The sequence below is a fragment of the Melozone crissalis genome, unplaced genomic scaffold (assembly GCF_028551555.1).
Source record: "Melozone crissalis strain CALT ecotype California unplaced genomic scaffold, PUWL_Pcris_2 ptg000034l_1, whole genome shotgun sequence".
Taxonomy (NCBI): domain Eukaryota; kingdom Metazoa; phylum Chordata; class Aves; order Passeriformes; family Passerellidae; genus Melozone; species Melozone crissalis.
The window spans coordinates 7061164-7079583 of NW_026535812.1; the positions used below are offsets into that span (position 1 = coordinate 7061164).

General features: G+C 39.1%; 1 protein-coding gene across 1 annotated transcript in view; it reads left to right on the forward strand.

The window, feature by feature from the left end:
- GIGYF2 (GRB10 interacting GYF protein 2) overlaps positions 1 to 18420 on the forward strand; it is a 75776-nt gene that overhangs the window by 1190 nt on the left and 56166 nt on the right. Inside the window, exons 3-5 of the mRNA XM_054282410.1 lie at positions 11002 to 11081; positions 13672 to 13801; positions 15982 to 16077. Coding sequence (XP_054138385.1) covers positions 11041 to 11081; positions 13672 to 13801; positions 15982 to 16077 — 267 coding nt within the window. The 5' untranslated portion in view covers positions 11002 to 11040. The remainder of the gene's footprint in view (positions 1 to 11001; positions 11082 to 13671; positions 13802 to 15981; positions 16078 to 18420) is intronic.

Sequence of the window (18420 nt, forward strand, 5' to 3'; positions counted from 1 at the left end):
ATTATTGCTATGAGGTGTTGGTTTTCTTGCCATGCATTTGAATAGGTATCTTTTGAGCAGTTAGCTGATGCTGGTGTAAAAATGTGTGACCTAATTAATCCTGGGGGTGCCTGCACAAACGTGGAGTGTCCATGGCCCCATCTGCACCTGCTTTGCTCCCCAGGTTCATGTAGTTGTACCAGTCAGTTGATGTCAGTGCTTGTGTGCCTGGTGTTAATTCCTGAATGAATGCGTGATTAAAAAAAAATAAAGTTTCTGTCTAATAGTTTGCTGGATTAAAGAGAAGGCAAAATTTTAGCCCTGGAAGTTGGATGTCACCTCTTATTTTGAGACTTTGATAAAGTGCTCCAGTATCTGGCAATACTGTGTGTAAATACTGGTGTGGAATGGTTTTAAGAGCTTCTCAGGCTCTCCCAGCCCCTGGGTACTGGAATGTGCCTGGGGACACCTGCTCACTGTATTTCTTTGGGGCCTTTTTCTGAATGCTTTCTTGAGCCTGTGTTTTAAAGCAGGAGCATAGAACTAAAATGTAATGTGGTTTTGGAGCAGCAATGATTTGTTTCACAGGGTGCTTAAAAAAATTGATACCACAGTGAAAACTTGGACTCTTACTTTTGTTACAGGTGTTGACCTTGAGGATTGTAAAATATCCTCAGGTGCTCCTGTTTGCATTTTTGCTTGTGTTTCTAAAACATATAGTAAACTAAAACTATGGTCCCTATGATTATGTAAGTGAAAAAAAATGCTTGTAAATAGACAGTTGAGGGCTTTGTAATTAATTTTTTCTTTCCTGTTTTACTCCTCAGTTGAGGAAAAAAACTAAAAAGGGAGTGCAAAGTAGGTTTTGGGTTTTATTAAGGAATTGTGACTAAGCACCAATGTATTTCTCATGTCTGGATGAAGTTCTGTCACTGGAGTTCCTCATACTTGAATGTAAAAAAACAATCAGTAGTTTTTTAAGATCTATAGATACTTCATTAAAATAAAAGCAGCCCTAGATGTCAGAGTCCCATGGAACAAATTGTTGGGACAGCTGAGTGGCTGAAGGCTTTGCTGGTACATCTCTGTGCTGAAAGGTTTCTATTTAAACCTGGAAGGGAAAACATGGTTCACAGTAACTGATGAAGATGAGCTGGGCACGATGATCTGTGCTTTCCCCTTTGGCCTCTCTGCTCATTTATTTATTTTCATTAGTAAGAATGTGAAATCTCATTTTGCCTACTTTTGTCTGGTCTTGCAAGTTCAGGTAACTGTTGTATATATGTTTCTTATTCTTTCATTGAGGTCTTTAAAATTCTTCCCTAGGACTCTTCAAAGTATGGTATTAAATTCTCTCATAGTCTGATTTACAAAAAAAAAAAAAAATCCATTTCCTAGCAGTTTTTTCTTAATTTTTCTTTTTTTCTTACTTTTTCCCCCTTCAGTGCTGCTGCTCAAAGATGAATGGAGATAAACTATTTATAATTCATGATTATAGATAGAGCCATGGGGCAGAGCAAGGGAGCCTTCTCCCTACAGAGCTTCCTAGAGAGCCATTGGATGCTTTGGTGAGGGGAAACCTTTTTCTTTGTTTACTGAGGAAGCATTTGCCTTGAAAGGGACTCTTGCTTTGTGTGGTTTTCTCATCAATTTATTTTAATTAATAGAGTGACATTTGAAAGGCAAGGTGTGTGAAATGCTGCAGGGGGATGGGGTTTGCTCTTTTGGGAACAAAGTCAGTTTCCTGCCCATCTTAGCCTCTCCTTGTATCTCTTGCTCTCAACTCCAGAACGTTTTTTTTGTTTGCATAAAGGATCTGGCTTGAAAATCACCAGAAGTGAGAAAATGTAGCAAGTTTGCTCAAGGTGTGCCTAACTTATGGATGGAACTAAGAATTAAGTGCTTTAAGTGACAAGGTCTGTACAGTATTGGCCCTCTTGTGGTTGGTGGCAATATGTGTGTGGATATATATAACCAGTTCATCATGGGCATGTTTAATGCCATTATTTTTTTATGTTTAGCTCAGATGGCAGCTGGAGATTGTAGCAGGCTGAGGTCTTTGCATTGCTTTGTTAGGAGCAGAGATTGTTCTGTGTGTTGGTTACAAAACGTGTCCACTTCTCTTTTTTTGCAGAGGGAGGGCTTTCATTCCATTTCCTCTAAAGGTGATTAAGCATTCCTTCAATTTAGACACTGTAGAGATGGCTTGATGCCTGCATGGGAAACTAGGCTGCCATTGAAATCATTCTTTGCCTCTCTTCTTTTTTAAATGGGAAGGATGCATAGAATTGTTTTGATGCATCTGAGCTTTTTCCCAAGCATGAAATCAAAGTGTGTTTTTCCAGGAGTGAGCCTCTCCTGTAATCCTTAAAGCTTGTAATATATAGAAGCTGGATATGTAGACCTCAGGATTATGAGAAAAGCAGAAGGAATCCCATGAGCTGTGTAGAGGTTGTAGAGTGTGTAGGTCAGTGAAAGTTTTTGATGGACATTTAGAGAATTGTTTTAAATTACTGTGTTATTGACTGCTTTCTGGATCACTAATTTTTGATCATCTCAGTTATTAAAACAGTGCATTATCATAATTCTCTCTTTGGCCATATGTTTAAAATTTTTAGGGAAATAAAGAGCAATAACTTGATGGCTTTAGTAGGTCTGCTTGTATATGTAGTTTGTCATTATAAACAGATAAGCAAGCTTACATATACAGTTTAAAAACTGTTTAGAAAGATATTTTTGTACTGTTAAATAGTTACTATTCCAGTGAAAGTAAGCATGATGCACTGCAGTTTGTGTTTTGTTACTTGAAATTTTGTCCTTTTTATTCAGTAGAGAAATACCTGTTTCAGGTTCTGGTTACAATGAAACAGTTTCTTTTATGTTCCTTCTCTTCCTGACAATATATGTAAATTGCATTCTGTTAGGAGTATTTTATGGTAAAGATACTGGTTTGTGTGACTGGACACTCAGAGGCTATGGATGTCTGTGGCTGATCAGTTTGGGTGAAAGCAGATGGGATGCATGTGTGGTGGTTCAGACTGGAAGAGACAAGGAGGAGATGCACTCTGGACACTGCAGAGATGACTTTGGTGAAGTTTGTGATGATAGATAGCTGAGTTTATGTGCATTCAGCCTTAGAGTCAGAATGCCATGTAGAAGGAGTTGGTTTGGCTGGCAAGTCATGGATTTATAAAGTGATTTTTTGGGCCATGTGTGTTAGAATCTGAGGATGATTTAGTTGGAAGAGCCTTTGGTGGTTGTGTGCTCCAGCCTCCTGCACAAAGCAGGGCTGACGTCAGCGTTAGACTGTGTGTGACAGAAAGTGAGTGAGGCTGATCATGGAGTAGCATATGGCAAGGTTTTTATGTAAAAACATTTCATAACTTGACTTAATAAATCAGATGCCCCATCCAACCACCATTAAAAGCAGTGGAAGCTCTCATGGTAGGCTTAGTTAATGCTGAATCATCTGCATATGTGATTTTCTCTGTAACACTTAAGTTTTAAGAGTCCTAAGGCCAGGATCAGGCTAATATCACAAGTCAATTTATAAAGATATAATTCTTGGATCAAAAGAAGTGAATTTTTTGGGCAAATTTTGCAAAAATGGATATGCTATTAAAAAGTATCGCAGTTCATATGTAGTGTGCAGTCTGATAGACATGCTGATTCTCTCTGTTAGAATATTTTATTAAACACTCCCTGTTGGATGTTTGTTTCCTGAACTTTAGGATGTCTCAGAACTGCATGAGCAGGCAACCTTAAGGAACAGGGCTGGAGGGGAGGGAGAGAATATCCAAAGCCCAAAGAAGCTGGTTATTGAAAGGATGTATTAAAAATGAACCCCTGAACCTGCCAGCATCCCAGATCTGTTAAATCAGTGGTTGGTGTCAGTGAATGTAGACTGAAGTTGGGCTCTTCCACTTTAAAAATATGTATGGGCTATATAATGTGTGTGGTGAGTGGGAGAGGGGTTTTGGTTGCATTCACAGTCTGGCTTCTGGCTGGGGAGCAGCTAGGTATGCTTGGCATCTTGATCTGTCATGCCTTGTGGAAGGGCACAGGTGAGATAGTTATCTGCCATCAAGTTTTCCATGTACAAGGTAGGCAGATGTCAAAGTGATTTTTCTTTTTTTTTTTTTTAAGCTGGGAAGTGAGCTCTGGCAGGATTTTGGGCTAGGATTTGGAATGAGAAGCGTTTGTGTTCCAGCCAGTGGCAAGGCCAAGGGTGTGGTTCCCTGGCTCTGCTTGGAGTTTAATCACTGGTGTCTGCCTTTGGCTGGAGTCTGGTAATAAAATAAAGGTGGAGGCCATGCTGTGTTCTGGTGGGGGAACTGAGAAAAGTGTTCACCTTTGGCTGTGTGCAGGTGAGGCAGGAAGTGGGAACTCTCCAGCCTACATCTAACCACCAAGTTCACAGTAGTAGGTAGGAAAGGAGGAGAACATCTTGAGTTGTGTCACTTAATGTTCTCAATTGTTTTTTGATTTGGTTATGAGGAGTGTAGGTCTTGTTAGTCTCTTGTGTCAGTTCTGTCCTTGAAGGGCTACTTGTATTTGTCCTGCTTGACTGGGGTGCTACATGTTACAAGCTGAGGTGCTCCATAAAGCTTTAGGTGCCCCTGTGCAGTGAGCAGGGCAGTGCCAGTTTGAAAGTGCTGTTTGAGGTAGGCATGGACAATTTCTGATCAGAAATTGCCAGGAGATTGAAATACTTTGGCAAGGGTTTGAGACAGGGAGGTTATAAGACTTCAAGAGATCCAGAAATGTAAGTGTGATAATAGAGGCACAGTTTCTGGAGAAGTGGATGGTTTGGACATTGCTCCCTTAGGAACAACTTTCTGGTGTGTGGGTAGATAGGCCTTGGAAAATTCATGCCTTTATCAGGAATCAGGTTTGGTAAGCCAGAAGGGACTCCTGTGACTTGGCTGGCATCTTGTATAATGTGACTAATAGTTTTTTTTCTCTGATTAATTTTCTGTTTACACTAGAACTTACTTATTAGAAAATATTTTCACATTGATCTAAAACCAGGTAACTTTGTTGATTATCTCCAGATATCTTGCTTCAGTCCCTTCACTGAATAAACTTGGGTCTTCTGATGTTTTTACCTGAGTGATCATTTACAGACTAAGATACTTAATTTTTTCTCAAAGCTCAATAAATAGAGCATTAGTATGTTGTTGGTATTTTTTCTTCTCACTGTAAGGCATGTCTGTCAGATTCTATCAATTTTTGAACACCTGATTTACAGCTGTTCTGCCTCTTACAGCAGAAAGGACACAGTATCCCTTCAGTGGTAAAATTTGGTGTATATTTACTCTGCATTTTTGTTTTCCTGGGTTAAGTGGTTTTTGTTAGCTCTTCTAGTCAATGTTGTATCACATATTCCTTTTCAATTGATTAATGTAATACATCTCGGCATGGTTGCAGGACTGTGTTTTTCCAGAATAGTTTTACATTTCTTATATATCACCTGTGTTTTCTGCTTGTGAGTCTCTTGACTTTGCCTTATTCAGTGCAACCTGCTGTACTGGACTGAGTCACTGAATAATTCATGGTGGTAAAATTGATGATGTGTCATTTCCATTATTTACCATATCCATGTTTGTCATCCTTAGCTTTTAGAAGTTTTGTGGCCAATGTTACAGACTCTATAGAAGATAGCTTCTTACCTCTTAGTTGGTTTTGAGAATTTTGTTCTGTCTGAGATGGGTTGTTGTAGATTCTTTAGAAGAGAAGAAAACTTAGGTTGTGATGATTTGAGATTTTTTGTGTGGTTCTAAATGATTTTGTCCTTTTTAACATTCTACTGAATTGAAATGTCCTGCAGAAGTTAAAATTAATCTACTTGCTCAAGCAATGACTTTTCTGTTCTTACAGAAGTGTATTTTGATTGCATGTCTTCCATAAATCTGTGTTGCCTGGCCTTAATTATGTCAGTGTCCTTTAATCAGTGTTGTCTTCTTTAGCCAGTGATTAATATCAAACAGGTTGTGGAGCCACCTGAGTCATCCTGTTTACCATTGCACTTCAAAGGTGGCTTGCATGCAGTTGTGGATCATCCTTAATATTTCAAAAATTAGAGAAAATCAGCATTAGTTTTTCAGTGAACCTGTTAATTTTTTTAAAACCCAGTTACTGGCACTGACATTAGCCAGCTCTGGTAGCTGCCTGTGCAATGTTTTCTTGCTTGTGGAAGGTGAAGTTTTCTCATCTTGATGTAATGTTGCTGTTGAATGGTGGAACACTGCTGTTAAATTCCTCCTCCACATTTATTTATTTATTTATTTAAGGACAACCCATTTCCTTGCACTTAAGACTGCTCATGTTGGATTTCTGTTGTGGTCTTTGGTTCTCATATTTTCATCCAGTTTCTGGATTTAAAAGACACTTTCAGACCTTCAGTAGCAACAGAACTATCTTGAAAGGAAAGGATACTTTTCTTCTTAAACATCTCTGATCAAAGAGTAGATAATTTAAAAATAAAATAGCTGTGTATAGAAAGGATCAGTGGTGTATATATTTTTCAAGGTTTAGGTTTCCAAAGTTAATTAAAAACCTAAGCATGCAGTGGTCCCAAAGCTATTAATTGCAATGACAGTCCAAATCTTTAAGTCTTTTTTGTCTGCAGAAAAGATGAGATGGTCGGACCTGAATGCAGCCATTGCCTAGGCTTAACCTAGAATGCCAAGAACCTCTCTCTTGGTAGTCTCTACCCAGAACATCTTGGTGAGACAGATAGTCATGTGCCACCAGCTGAGGGAATTCTGTGATGGAAATGTAGGAATTCAGCATTGCCTGAAAGTCTTTATGCAGGTGCCCATCAGGAACAAATGAACCTTAATTTTATTATGTGAGCTTGAGCAAAGTCTGGAAAATGGGGTAGTTTTGATATTTCAAATCTCTGAAAACAGCTTTTTGACTAGATATTTATATTTATTTATATATTTAGCTAGCTGTATGCTTTAAATAAGATACCAGAGCTTATGGACAAAATGTGCCACTATAATTGTGTGCCTTCAACTGAAACATCTTACACATTTTAACACATAAATCCAGCTAGTAGAATCAAGTTCTGGCTTGTGTTGTAGCAGGTACTTGAGAGCTTTAATACATTTGTAAGGTACTAAATGGTGAGCTTGAAAAATAATTTAAGAAACTGTAAGCTTGGTAGAATAACCATTGTTCCTAAAGTAAGCCAGTGAAATGAGTGTTGCTGATGGCAGCTTCTGCATGTATAATATTACCTCTTAATTGGGAGTGAAAGCCACTTAAAGGCTTCATGTTATTAGATTACAGTTTGTGTCTGTTCACAGGGTGGACTTCTGATTTTCAAAGTACTAAACAGCTTAAAAATTAGGGTTTTTTCCCCTTGCCAGCCTGCAGGTTGTTGGTGGGGTTGATGTGATTTCTTCTCTTTTCACTCCTGCATGCTGATGGCAGGTCAGTGGCTGTTGTGGCTGTGACCTCAGGAAAATAGGGTCCCAATTCCATTTTCCCCTAAAGACATGCAGGAAAACCCCAACTGTTTGTAGGGTTGCACTGGCACCCTGATCAAGTATTGACCTTATTTGAAGAAAACTTTGGAAAAACGTTCCAGATTGGAGGGGTGGTGGGAAGCACCAGGTAGCTGCCTTGGCCAAGCAGTGCTGTTAACTTGGCACTATCAGAATATTGCCTCAGTTTCTTGCTTCAGCTTGGGCCTGCCCATGTGCTCTCTGCCCATGTAAAATCTGTACTGTGGAGATTTTTTGATGAGTAACCTTTGATTTGTAGAAAACCTCAACTCACAGAACTAGCTGTTCACAAAGGGGCTTTTCCCTCATCAAATTATATCAAGAAGGAAATATTAGGTATATGTTATTTTTGTCATTTGCCATCCTTGATTAATAAGGAAGCAGCATTTTAATAAATACCAAAATCAACATTTCTGTTATTAATACTGAATTTTAAGACCCAGAAAAATTATTTACATAATAAAGATGTGATAAGTTTGCCATTTTGGCTAAGCAAAAGGTGTGAAGTTTGTGACCTGATCCTTCATTCCTGTCTCTGAATTCCTCATCCTTTTTCTTGCTCCACCCTGACTTTCTCCTCCTGTGATGTGAGTGCTGCCTTGTCCACTCCAACTTGCCTTTCCAGTTGGTGCAGCTTCTCCTGCACAGGAGCCAGGTGTGCTGTGCAGTCACTGTCAGAGGCTCCTCTCAGGTTGCTCTCTGTGCTCTCCCCTTTGGCTGCCACTTGGAGGGCCAGCAGAAGCAGCACAGGCTTTCCACTCCCTTTGTTTCATCTGCTCTCATGTGGCTTTAGTGTTTTCCTGTGGTGCACTTGCTGTCTTAGCTTTCCTGAGCCTTTTCCCTGTTCTTTGCCCTCCCCCTCCCAAATCATTGCCCATTTTCAGGGTGTCTCTTGTCCAATATTTTTCTCCCAAACTTGCCTGTAATTTCTTTTTAATGTGTGTTTTATTTGTGGGTAATGTTGACTATTCATTTTGCCTGTCACATCTGTTCAGATCACATGCATGTCTGTTTTATTCTGTTTCAGAGGGGATGTATCCAGTACTATTTCATTCACTTACAGTTGTTTTGTTTTCAGTTCAAAATTCATACAGTCAGAACTTTTAGGGATGGAATAACTTACCTGAGTGCAAGAGGAAGAGTTCACAGAATAAAGTGCAGTGGCCAGAATGAGGGATAGGGAAAGCTATTCAGCAGCTCACTGGGATGAGACTAGTGTTCTTGTAGGCACTAAACTGCTTAGAAGTCTAGTAGAGAAACATGACACAGCATCCTCAGTTTTTTGGGAAGATAACACAGAGGCTGAAGAGTGGGGCCAGGTGGGTCCAGAACCAGTGAACAGTTTGATCCTAACTGGGTTTTAGTGCTTTGTCCTTGTATCTGATGTTGTTTAACCCTGAGTGGCAGCCTTTTTGGTATTTCTGATACTAGACTAGCTGTGATGTTAGGAGTTAAAGATCCCAGGTTCCCTGGTGATGCACATGGGTTGATCTGACAACTCTCCACCCCACGCCAGCCCCAGCAGAAGGATTACAGGCATTGCAGGAGGTGGGGGGACACCATCCAATTAAGGGTGCCTGGAATTGTGTTAGAGGCTTCTTTCTCATTCTTCTCTTCTTCTTGCTCAGTGTGCATGATGGTTTACTTGAATTGCCCCACAGTATTTTCTCTTGTGGCTGTTGCATGCTGTCTTTGGGTACCTCACCTTACATTTTGATATGCAGGATGGTGAATATATATGGCTTGAATGTTCTCATGAGCTGTAAGCTGCTTCCAAAAGGCAACGCAGATCAGACCAAAATCATCTCAGACTAGGCCTGGGAGAATATCTGGGTATCTTTGTATTAGCTTTTGGTGCAGCTAGTGGGGAAAATTCCATTTAATTATCTAGAATGATTGTGAAAATAAAACCATTAAGATTTGTATATAAATTACTTTGTGTATGGGATAAAGAAGATACAGCATGTTGTTAAAATACACAAGCCAAATGTTAGTTGGTGGATTTAGACTGCAGGGAGTTGATAAGCATTTGTAATCTTATGCCCAGAGTATTTGGGTAAAATCTGCTCAAGCAATTTTAGCATATTTCATTTTAGCATGTTTTGTCATTTTCTTGCTTTGAGAATCTTGATTTATTTTCTTTAATATTATTACTTCTGTGGAATAAATAGAAGGAAAAAAAAAGCTTCCTTTGTTTAGTTTTGTCTTGGTTTTTTTCAGTAACACCCTTTCCACCTCTATCTCCCTGGATTTTGTTTTTCTTTTTCATCACCTTTTCATGGAAGTATAGACAAACTCATGAAGTTCCTTATTTAGTCCCTGGATCTGCTAAGGGGTGTGGTTCTGACACACCAGAGTTCCCTCCCTGACATTATGGGTTCTTGAAGTCTAATCAACCAGTGTCTGAAGATGATGCTTCAAATTCTTCTTTTTCTTGGGCTTTACTTACAGTGTGTTTGGTTTTTAAAAAACCAAACTATCTTGCTCTGAAGATTGGGATTTGGCAGCTGTTGGAAGGAGAGAGGAGCTGTATTTATTGCATGAAAGGGACTTCTCAAGAACTGCCTGGGCTGGACTTGGTTCTCTTAGGGAAAAGCTTTTTGAATGTGGTGATCTTGTCATCCTGCTGTAATCTGTTGGCTTTTAGAGAGTCCTGGAAGTGGCGTAGGTAAAAGTGGCTTTTGGTCAGCAGTAGTATTTTCACTTCTTGCTGTATTTTTCCTACCAGATTCTAAGTATTTTTTCATTATGTCATTGAAAATGAAGTAATTTAGGGATTTGAAAAGGCCATATTCCCTTTATTTTTCTATTGAAGTCTTGTTCTTTCCCTCCTGTATGGCTTCATCTGCTCTTGTCCGTACACTCTGGATATGTAGGAACTTGAGCCTTCCTAGTGTCTGCAGGAGTTACCTTGGCTGATAGCAATGAAATCAGCTGAAGTCTGAAGTTATGCATTTCTTCTGCTTAATAAAACCAAAAATGAAAGAAATGCTGCCATTTGCCTGCAGAATTTTGGAGTATTTGGTAGCATTGGATGCACTCAATCTTTAGAAGGCTTATTTTTCAAGAATGAGCAGTGGAAAATTCTTGAATACTCTGCCACTCAGCTGGCAAATCTGTCTTGCTGTAATTCTAGTGGGGTTTTTATCCTCTTGTAATTGTCAGGAAGCAGCAATTCTGTTAATTAAGCATTACTGTTCTTGGAGAAGAGGATTATGCATGAAGTTCTCTGTGTTTGTACAAATTGTTTCCTCAGACACCCTAATCCAGTGTCCTGTTTGAGCTGTTAAAAGAGGGATTTAGGGAAGAAATCTTGGTGCAGTTGCTCCTATATTACTAAATCAATCTGTGTTGGAAAGCTGAAATGGATTCCTTAAAAAAAAAAATCAGTGTAGTCAGTTTTTTCACTTCTTTGCATGACCAGGTGTGCTCTTGTATTTTAAATTAATCTGTGAAGCACTGTATCAATCCAGCTGTTTTCATAATAAATATTTTTATTTTTCAGGTTCACACTTTTTAAAAAAGAGGAATAGAACAGGAAAAAATGGCAGCAGAAACTCAGACACTTAACTTTGGGCCTGAATGGTAAGTTTTGTCTATTTTGTCAGACTCCAGAACTTGTTTAAAAGGACTTTTTTTCCTTTGGAGCAGAATTGATTATGGGACTAAATGGGATACAGTGTCTTTGTTTTGTCCTGTTTCACCTCAGTCCCTGGCCTGTGATCTAAAGCAGTGTTATAAAAGGAGTGTTCATTTTGTGAATTGGCTTTGTGTAGGAATCGAGTTGGGTTTTTTGTTATGTTAATGCATAATATTTACCTTGCTGCCAAGCATTTGAAGGAGAAATAATGTTTATGATCTCAGAGGTATGCACAGAATAATTGAAGATGTGCTTGTTCAGTCTTTCTGTGTGATGAATGTTAATAAGGAAGTTCTTAAACTCTCCTCACTAGACTTAAATCTATAGCTAAGCAAGCTTTTTCTTTTCCCAGTTTTAAAGAACCTAATTTCTGTATGGAATATGGGGAAAAATGAGAGTTTTGTGTCAGTGCCCTGCACACTTGTATTGAAAAGTGTCAGGAAAAGAGAGCTGTTGTGTTCAAGGGAATCCATGCTGTCACATCATTTTGTCAGCTGTTAGTTTTACAGCTTGTCTGGCATGCATTGTCCTGGCTTCTGTGCAAGAACAATTGCACAGGTGTGGTAATTCAATATTTGTTCCAGTTTCTTGGTAAAGTATTGGTGAGTTCAGTTACAAACAAGAATTGTGAGTGGTGTGGTTTCTGCAGAGTGTTTGATGTCCAAGTGTGAGAATGGGAATGCAGGGTGGTTATAGGAAATACAGTTGCTGCAGAGCATGTGATAGAACTGTTCCTTGAATACATTCACTTTTGCTGACACATTTCTATACACAATATACAGAAATTGGGAGAGAATTCAGTGAAGAAGCAAGACATGATTTGCAGCTTGTGAAACAATGAGAGCTCAGTCTATTTTGTTAGAATGAAAGAAGGTTAAAGAATGAATTTATCAATATCTATAAATATACCACCAGGCAGATATCTTGTGCTGGAGTGCTCTTCAGTGTAAGACAGACATGATTACATTCTTGATGGATGGAAGCCAAAGTTATATTAAAAAGAGAAGGGGGAAGACAATGCTAAAAAAAGCAAATATTTCAACAGCAACTTAATTAACTGTGTCACAGTGAGGGGACTGTCATAGTGAGTCTCCAGTTACTTTAAAAACCAGATTAGGTTATGTATGGAAACATATATTAGACTTCAGTGAATTTTAGTGTATTTTTACAGGAATAACGGAACAGAAGATTTATAAATTTTCATTTGGGTTGTGGTATAGTCATGACTGTCACATAAGCTGCTGTGTCACTTAACAGTGAGACTGTGGGTCACGTTTGATCTGATTGTGTTGAACGTTGCACTGAGCCATCAAATCCTTTAAATAATTCTTCTGCAGGCACGGTTTGGAAGTGCACGGTTATGTGGGGGAACTGCCACGTGGTGGCACCAAACTAAAGAAATAAGATCAGCTTTTGACTTACAAATGATTTTTTCTTTTCTGTTTAAAGGACAATAAAACAAATCGAAGCATGTTTCAATAATTAGGTGAAAGGTAGTCTCTGAATCACTGTTTTAATTTAGAGCTACTTCCCTGCCAAGGATTTTTTGATTGCTGAGAAGAGCTTTTACTGTTCTACTTGTCTAAGTTGCTCATCAGACAGAATGTAAGAAAATCAGCTGGGTTTTGTTTCTTTACACACATAACCTTTTGTAAAACATTCTTCAAACTTAAAAATACCAAGGATTTGGGTAGCTGAGGGAGTGGCTGTGTAGAATGAGACGAATTCACCTGCAGAATGGGCATAATGTACAACAGTAAGGTGCTACCTGCAAGAAGTCAAGTAACTTTGCTGTGTGGGATGAGAACAAATGTATTAGCATATTTATCTGTTACCAGAAATCAGATTTATTAGATTGCTGCTTCAAGTGTCTCTGAAGTAGAGTGCCATTGTATTTTGTACATATCTTTTTTTTAAATTTTATTTTTTCTTTTATTGATTTAACCCTAAGTTAGATGTTATATGCACTCTCAAAAAATAAAAGCCATTAATTTTAATTTGTGTAAAAGGGATTTGTGGTAAGGAAGGATTCCAGAAACACAAGAAGAAACTCCATTATAAAATTTACTGTGCTGTTCTGTTAAACTTGATGAAACATCTGAATAAACCCTTTCCTTAGCTTAATATATGCTGCACTCTCTAGCATGGTAAGAATTTTTCTTGGCAAAAGGAAGCTGTTGTCATTAAGGTGTCCCACTGATTTGTGTGCAGCCTGTGTGAATAGCTTAGGCAAGGCTTTAGGGGGGTATAGCTGGCTTGCTGTATAGTCAGCACAAGAGTTTTCCTGGGGCAAGTTGAATTCCTTGATGTGCTCATGGGAATTCTTTTATTTCTTGCTCTCCTGGCTGTGGGTGAAACAAGGGAGGTTCTTCCACTCCTCCTATTGAAGCACTGAGAGTTTTGAAGTTAAACTGTTAATGTCTTTACTTTCAGTATTGTATTTATTTTGTGTCAAATCTGTAAATGTGCAGAGGGATGGTAGCACAGGTTTAGATATTCTCAGTTAATTTTTATTGCTTTTGTGCTTCCTTTCAGGCTGCGAGCTTTGTCCAGTGGCGGGAGCGTGACATCCCCTCCTCTGTCTCCGGCCTTGCCCAAGTACAAACTAGCAGACTATCGCTATGGGAGAGAAGAAATGTTGGCACTTTTTCTAAAGGATAATAAGGTGAGCAGGAAGAGGAAGGTGCCCTGGTGTGTGTGTTCCTAATGACAGTTTTGTGATTAGGAATAGTTGTTTGTATTTTGTGGTTATGGACAGACAAATCATATATTTCTTGCAATCCTAGACTGAAGAGGGCTGATTGTGGGGGTTTTCATGTGTGCACTTGTTTGATTGCACTTTTACCAGATTCCATATGTTTTTGGGGTTTTTGTTTGTTTGTATTTTTTTTGTGTGTATGTGGGGTTTTTTTGGTTTTTTTTTTGTTTTTCTTCCATTTTAGGGGTAACTTCCTGTACCCCAGAGAACAAAAAGACCTGATTGCCATATTCAGTCTCACTGCCACAGATGACTGAGGGTTAAAGTCGCCTTGCAGCTGTGCAGATTTGCTTGCCTCAGTAGGATTTTATTTAATGTAGTGCATGATAGTTATTTGATTCAGCTACAAAGTCAGGCAATAAATGATATGAGCAGATCATCTGAAAAAAGCAAGAGGTCTCTCTCCCGTCTTAAGTTGGTTCACTTTAGCAGGTGACTGGCCCAATGAGAGCAGTCCTCAGGAAGCTCCCTTCTCTGGGAATCAGGACACACAAACAATGACATGTAATGCATAAGAGCAGTATAGAAAATCAGGAACTTCCTTCTGGTTTCACTTTGAACAAGGGTTCTCAGTGATGTAGAAGATGATACAAAATTTCAGAGCCCTTTCAGGCAAACGATTGGTACATTTTGCAGTTGTAAACATTGGGTTTTTCTTTAGATGGTGGCAGTGGTTGGTTAATTGTTGCAGCAGACTTGGAGATCTGAATGCCCCTGAGAGCTTACCCTTGGGGGAGGGAGGGACTGCAAGAAATTATGTCAGGATAATGCTTTGAGCTTGGAATGGAGATGTGCACACACAGCTTCAGGTTCCTATCCTGTCTTGGCTGTGCTGACACTCTTGTACAATACTGGGAGCCCTGCATTGCTTAAATAATGGATTTAAGGGCATTGACTGTCAAAGATTTTTCTAAGTCTGTTCAGTGTGGTATAGCTTAAAGCCATGCTTTAACATGCAGAATTGTCCTGTTCTACTTCAGGAAACTGTGATTTAGATCTTGATGTTATGCTTGAATAGGTCAGCCAGTCAGAAGTTGCTGTTTTTTGCAGTTTGTGTTTGTAATGTCAGATGATGCTGAGATCTCTGCTCTTGGGGCTGATTCAGAACAACCCTCAAATATCCTGTGTTACAGGAAGTTCTCTGATTGTTATGAATGGTCCAAATAATATTTTCTTCCTATGTGTTTGCCAGAAGGGCATTATGATTAGAGTATGTCTTTCTTTTGCTATCCACATGTTTCCAGGGTGTTGAGTGATGCTAGTTGTGAAGACTGAAAGGATTCTTGACAGTGGTTCAGGTCAGCTAGTGGATGTCAGCAATGTTTTTAAGCTGTTGAATCTAATCAAAAGAGAGACTGACTGAAAACAGGAAGACTTCTGCTAGCATATATCTAAAAGGAAAAAATTCTTTAGTGTTATGAACTAAATATTTTTGAGGCAGTTGTCCATTGACATAATTGGAACTCACTTGCTGTATGTAATTGGTAGTTCTTGTCCACATCCTCAAGATTGCAGCTATTGATGGGGGTTCTGATTCAAAATTAATGTTAACATGTATTTTGATTTAAGTCATAAGTTTTCTCTAGTTAATTTATACATATAGTTTCATTGTACTTGGCTTTTTTTGTATGTTTTTTTTGTTGGTTTGAGTTTGGGGTTTTTTGGTATATTTTTACTCTCCTGGCTGGTTATAAATTGGAGTTGCTTATTTCAAATTAAATACAACCTCTGTGCTGTAGGTGGCAGTTTTGTTAATTAAAAATCTGGCTATAAAAATGTATTGAAGTTAAAAGCAATAGATGAAATGTCACTTGTTTCAGATTTCAGCTGCAGTGGTGTGTAAGTTTGAGTTCTACTATCTGTGGCCTTGTTGATGGGTGATGCTTTGGATGCCTTGCTTGTAAGAACTTTTTTTCTGAGGGTTGTAAATTTGCAGCAGAGTTACCCACCCCCAGTAAGAGTTACTGGAAGTACTGGGTAGATGGAGACAGAGTTGGAAGAATAAAAATTTTGAATCAGTGTGTGTGACATCATCCCTGAAGTAGAAATACTTGCATGGAGTAGAATGCTCTTTTTCTTTTATACAGATACCTTCAGACCTTCTGGATAAGGAATTTTTGCCTATTTTACAAGAGGAGCCCCTGCCACCACTGGCACTTGTACCTTTTACAGAAGAAGAACAGGTGTGTATTTTTTTTTTTAATCTTAACTTTGTTATTAGTGCAAAGACATAATAAAGAATGTGCTTCCATTAAGAAAAACAATGAAATTTGAAATTAGGACATCTCAGTGTACTAGTTTGAAAGCAAACTAGCAGGAGATTCCAAGTCAGAACTACAGTTTAATAGGAAAATTAAAGGTAATAGTACAGAAACTCTGACTTAAAGTGACAGAGTCGGGATATGACCTGACACCCTGCTGGGCAGGGTGGTGGTAGCAGTCTGATTAAATGGTGGCTGCAGTCCTGTTGGAGTGGTGGATGTGGTTTTGGCAGAGCAATGATCCTGTGGAAAGATCTGGAGGTCCAGTGGTGGTTATTGAGCTCTTGTCCTCTGGGAATGCAGTGGTAGTGCTCTCCTGGTGTTCCAAGCCTCAGATTATATAAAGGTAGGAATGTTTGGTTCCTCCCCTGGGTGGGGCATCTCACAGTGGGGTGATGTAATTCTGTGAATCATGGGGTTATGGGAGACCTTGATGGCTCTTTAGTGGAGATTGTCCCCAGGAGGGAGTTACCAGGGATGAGTCACAGAGGAGTTAAAGAACACTGCCTCACCTATTTTAACAGCTTATGGAGATGCTAATAGAATACATACCTTTGGTTGCACCTTTTCATTTTAACCTAGGACACTGAGAAAGATATTATGAAAGCATACTGTGTCAGCATAAAGTATAAATTCTATCCATGCTCAATTATTGTCTTAAATTGGAAAAAATGGTTTTTATCCAATGTTCTGTTGAAGGAAGACAGGTTGTTAAATCCAGGATCACCATCTGGGAAGTGTTACCTATTTTTTAAGTATGCATCATTTTCAGATCAGTGACATTTTCTACAGTTTTTACCACCTTCTCTTTGGTAACCAGAGAATCACAAAAGTGGCTAGGTTCTGTAGCCCCTGTTTTGTGTTCTTTAGAGAAACGCTGAAGTTTTTTGACTGTTAACATTTATTAAGATGCAGTACTGTTAACTGCTCTGTATATAAGCAGTTTCTTTTCATCTCCTCCTTTGATGTATCTATAGGTATGTAACCACATAGAGATGGATCAGAGTGAGAACAGGTCCATAATGATTCCATTTCAGGGATGACTGATCTGGGTAGTTTGAAATCTCTTGCTTGAAATTTGTTTCCAAATGGAGAAAACCACCCATCTTCTCTGGATAAGTGCCTCTGACTTTTGACTCTGAACTGGTTTCCTCTTTCTGGCTGTCAGAACTTTTGATTTTGCAGTTTCTCTCTGATTTGTCATGTTTCTTAGCACTTTTCTTACTTCATAATACTGTGGTTTGGATTTTTGTTTCTTTTGTAATAGAAGCTGAGTATTTTTACTGGCTTGAGTGATTTGATTTTTGCAGGGGTGGGTAGTGTTACTATTAGCTTAAGATGTCAGAGCATTTTTCTTCCTTTGCCTGCCCCAGGCTGTTCTGTTCTTGAATTTTTCATTTCATTTTGTGCCTGGGTATTTTGGCATATCCTCTTCATCTCTTCCAGACTTCCTTCCTCTTCAGAGCTGGTCCATATTTCTTGTGTGTCTGTAGGATGTTGTCATTTCACACAAGATACTAATGGTTTAGATTTTATTGGAGTTCATGTGGGTACCCTGTAAGCACTTCATGTCATAGTCTTCAAAGGCACCTGAGATTGAGACTGTGCTTTTGTGGGAAGGCTTAGCTTAGCTCCTGTTCTTGAGTAGGGAGAGAAGGGGTTCAGGAGCTAGCCCCAGAAATGGTCAGCCAGACACACAGTAGCACCCCTAAATGTTGAACCTTTGTGTAAATGTCTTTGGGTTTATTCTTTTGCTGATGCATGGTGGAGTCCTTCAGGCCTCTTACAAGGGGACGCTGACTGCTGGTGTTTGTCAGGATGCTCTCTGCAAGGAATAACAAGAGTTAAAGGCTATGGGATGGAAAGTGTGCAGAGTACAGATGAGATGGGAAGTGCTGCTGAGCTTCAGGGCTAGATGTGATCCTCTGCTGCAGTGCCCAGTGTTTCAGCAGTCTTGTAAACTCCTGAGGAGTTGGTGTATCCTGTGTCACTGCTTTTCCCTTCTCCTCTTCACCTGTAATCATACAGGAGCCTTTAAGCAGTGTAACAATTCTCTAAAATCTCCACAGAAATCATAATCTAGAAGAAGAGGTCCATATTCCCTTTTAAAGAAAGCTTTTCCTTTAATGCTTTCTGGGGACCCAGAGGATGTCAACAGTCTGGTTTTTCATGCCTTTTTTCCTGTCTTCATGATTGATTTGAGGTAGCAAGGGAATGGTATTTTTTAAGTTAGAAATTCTGGTGTTTGTTCCCCATGACATAGCA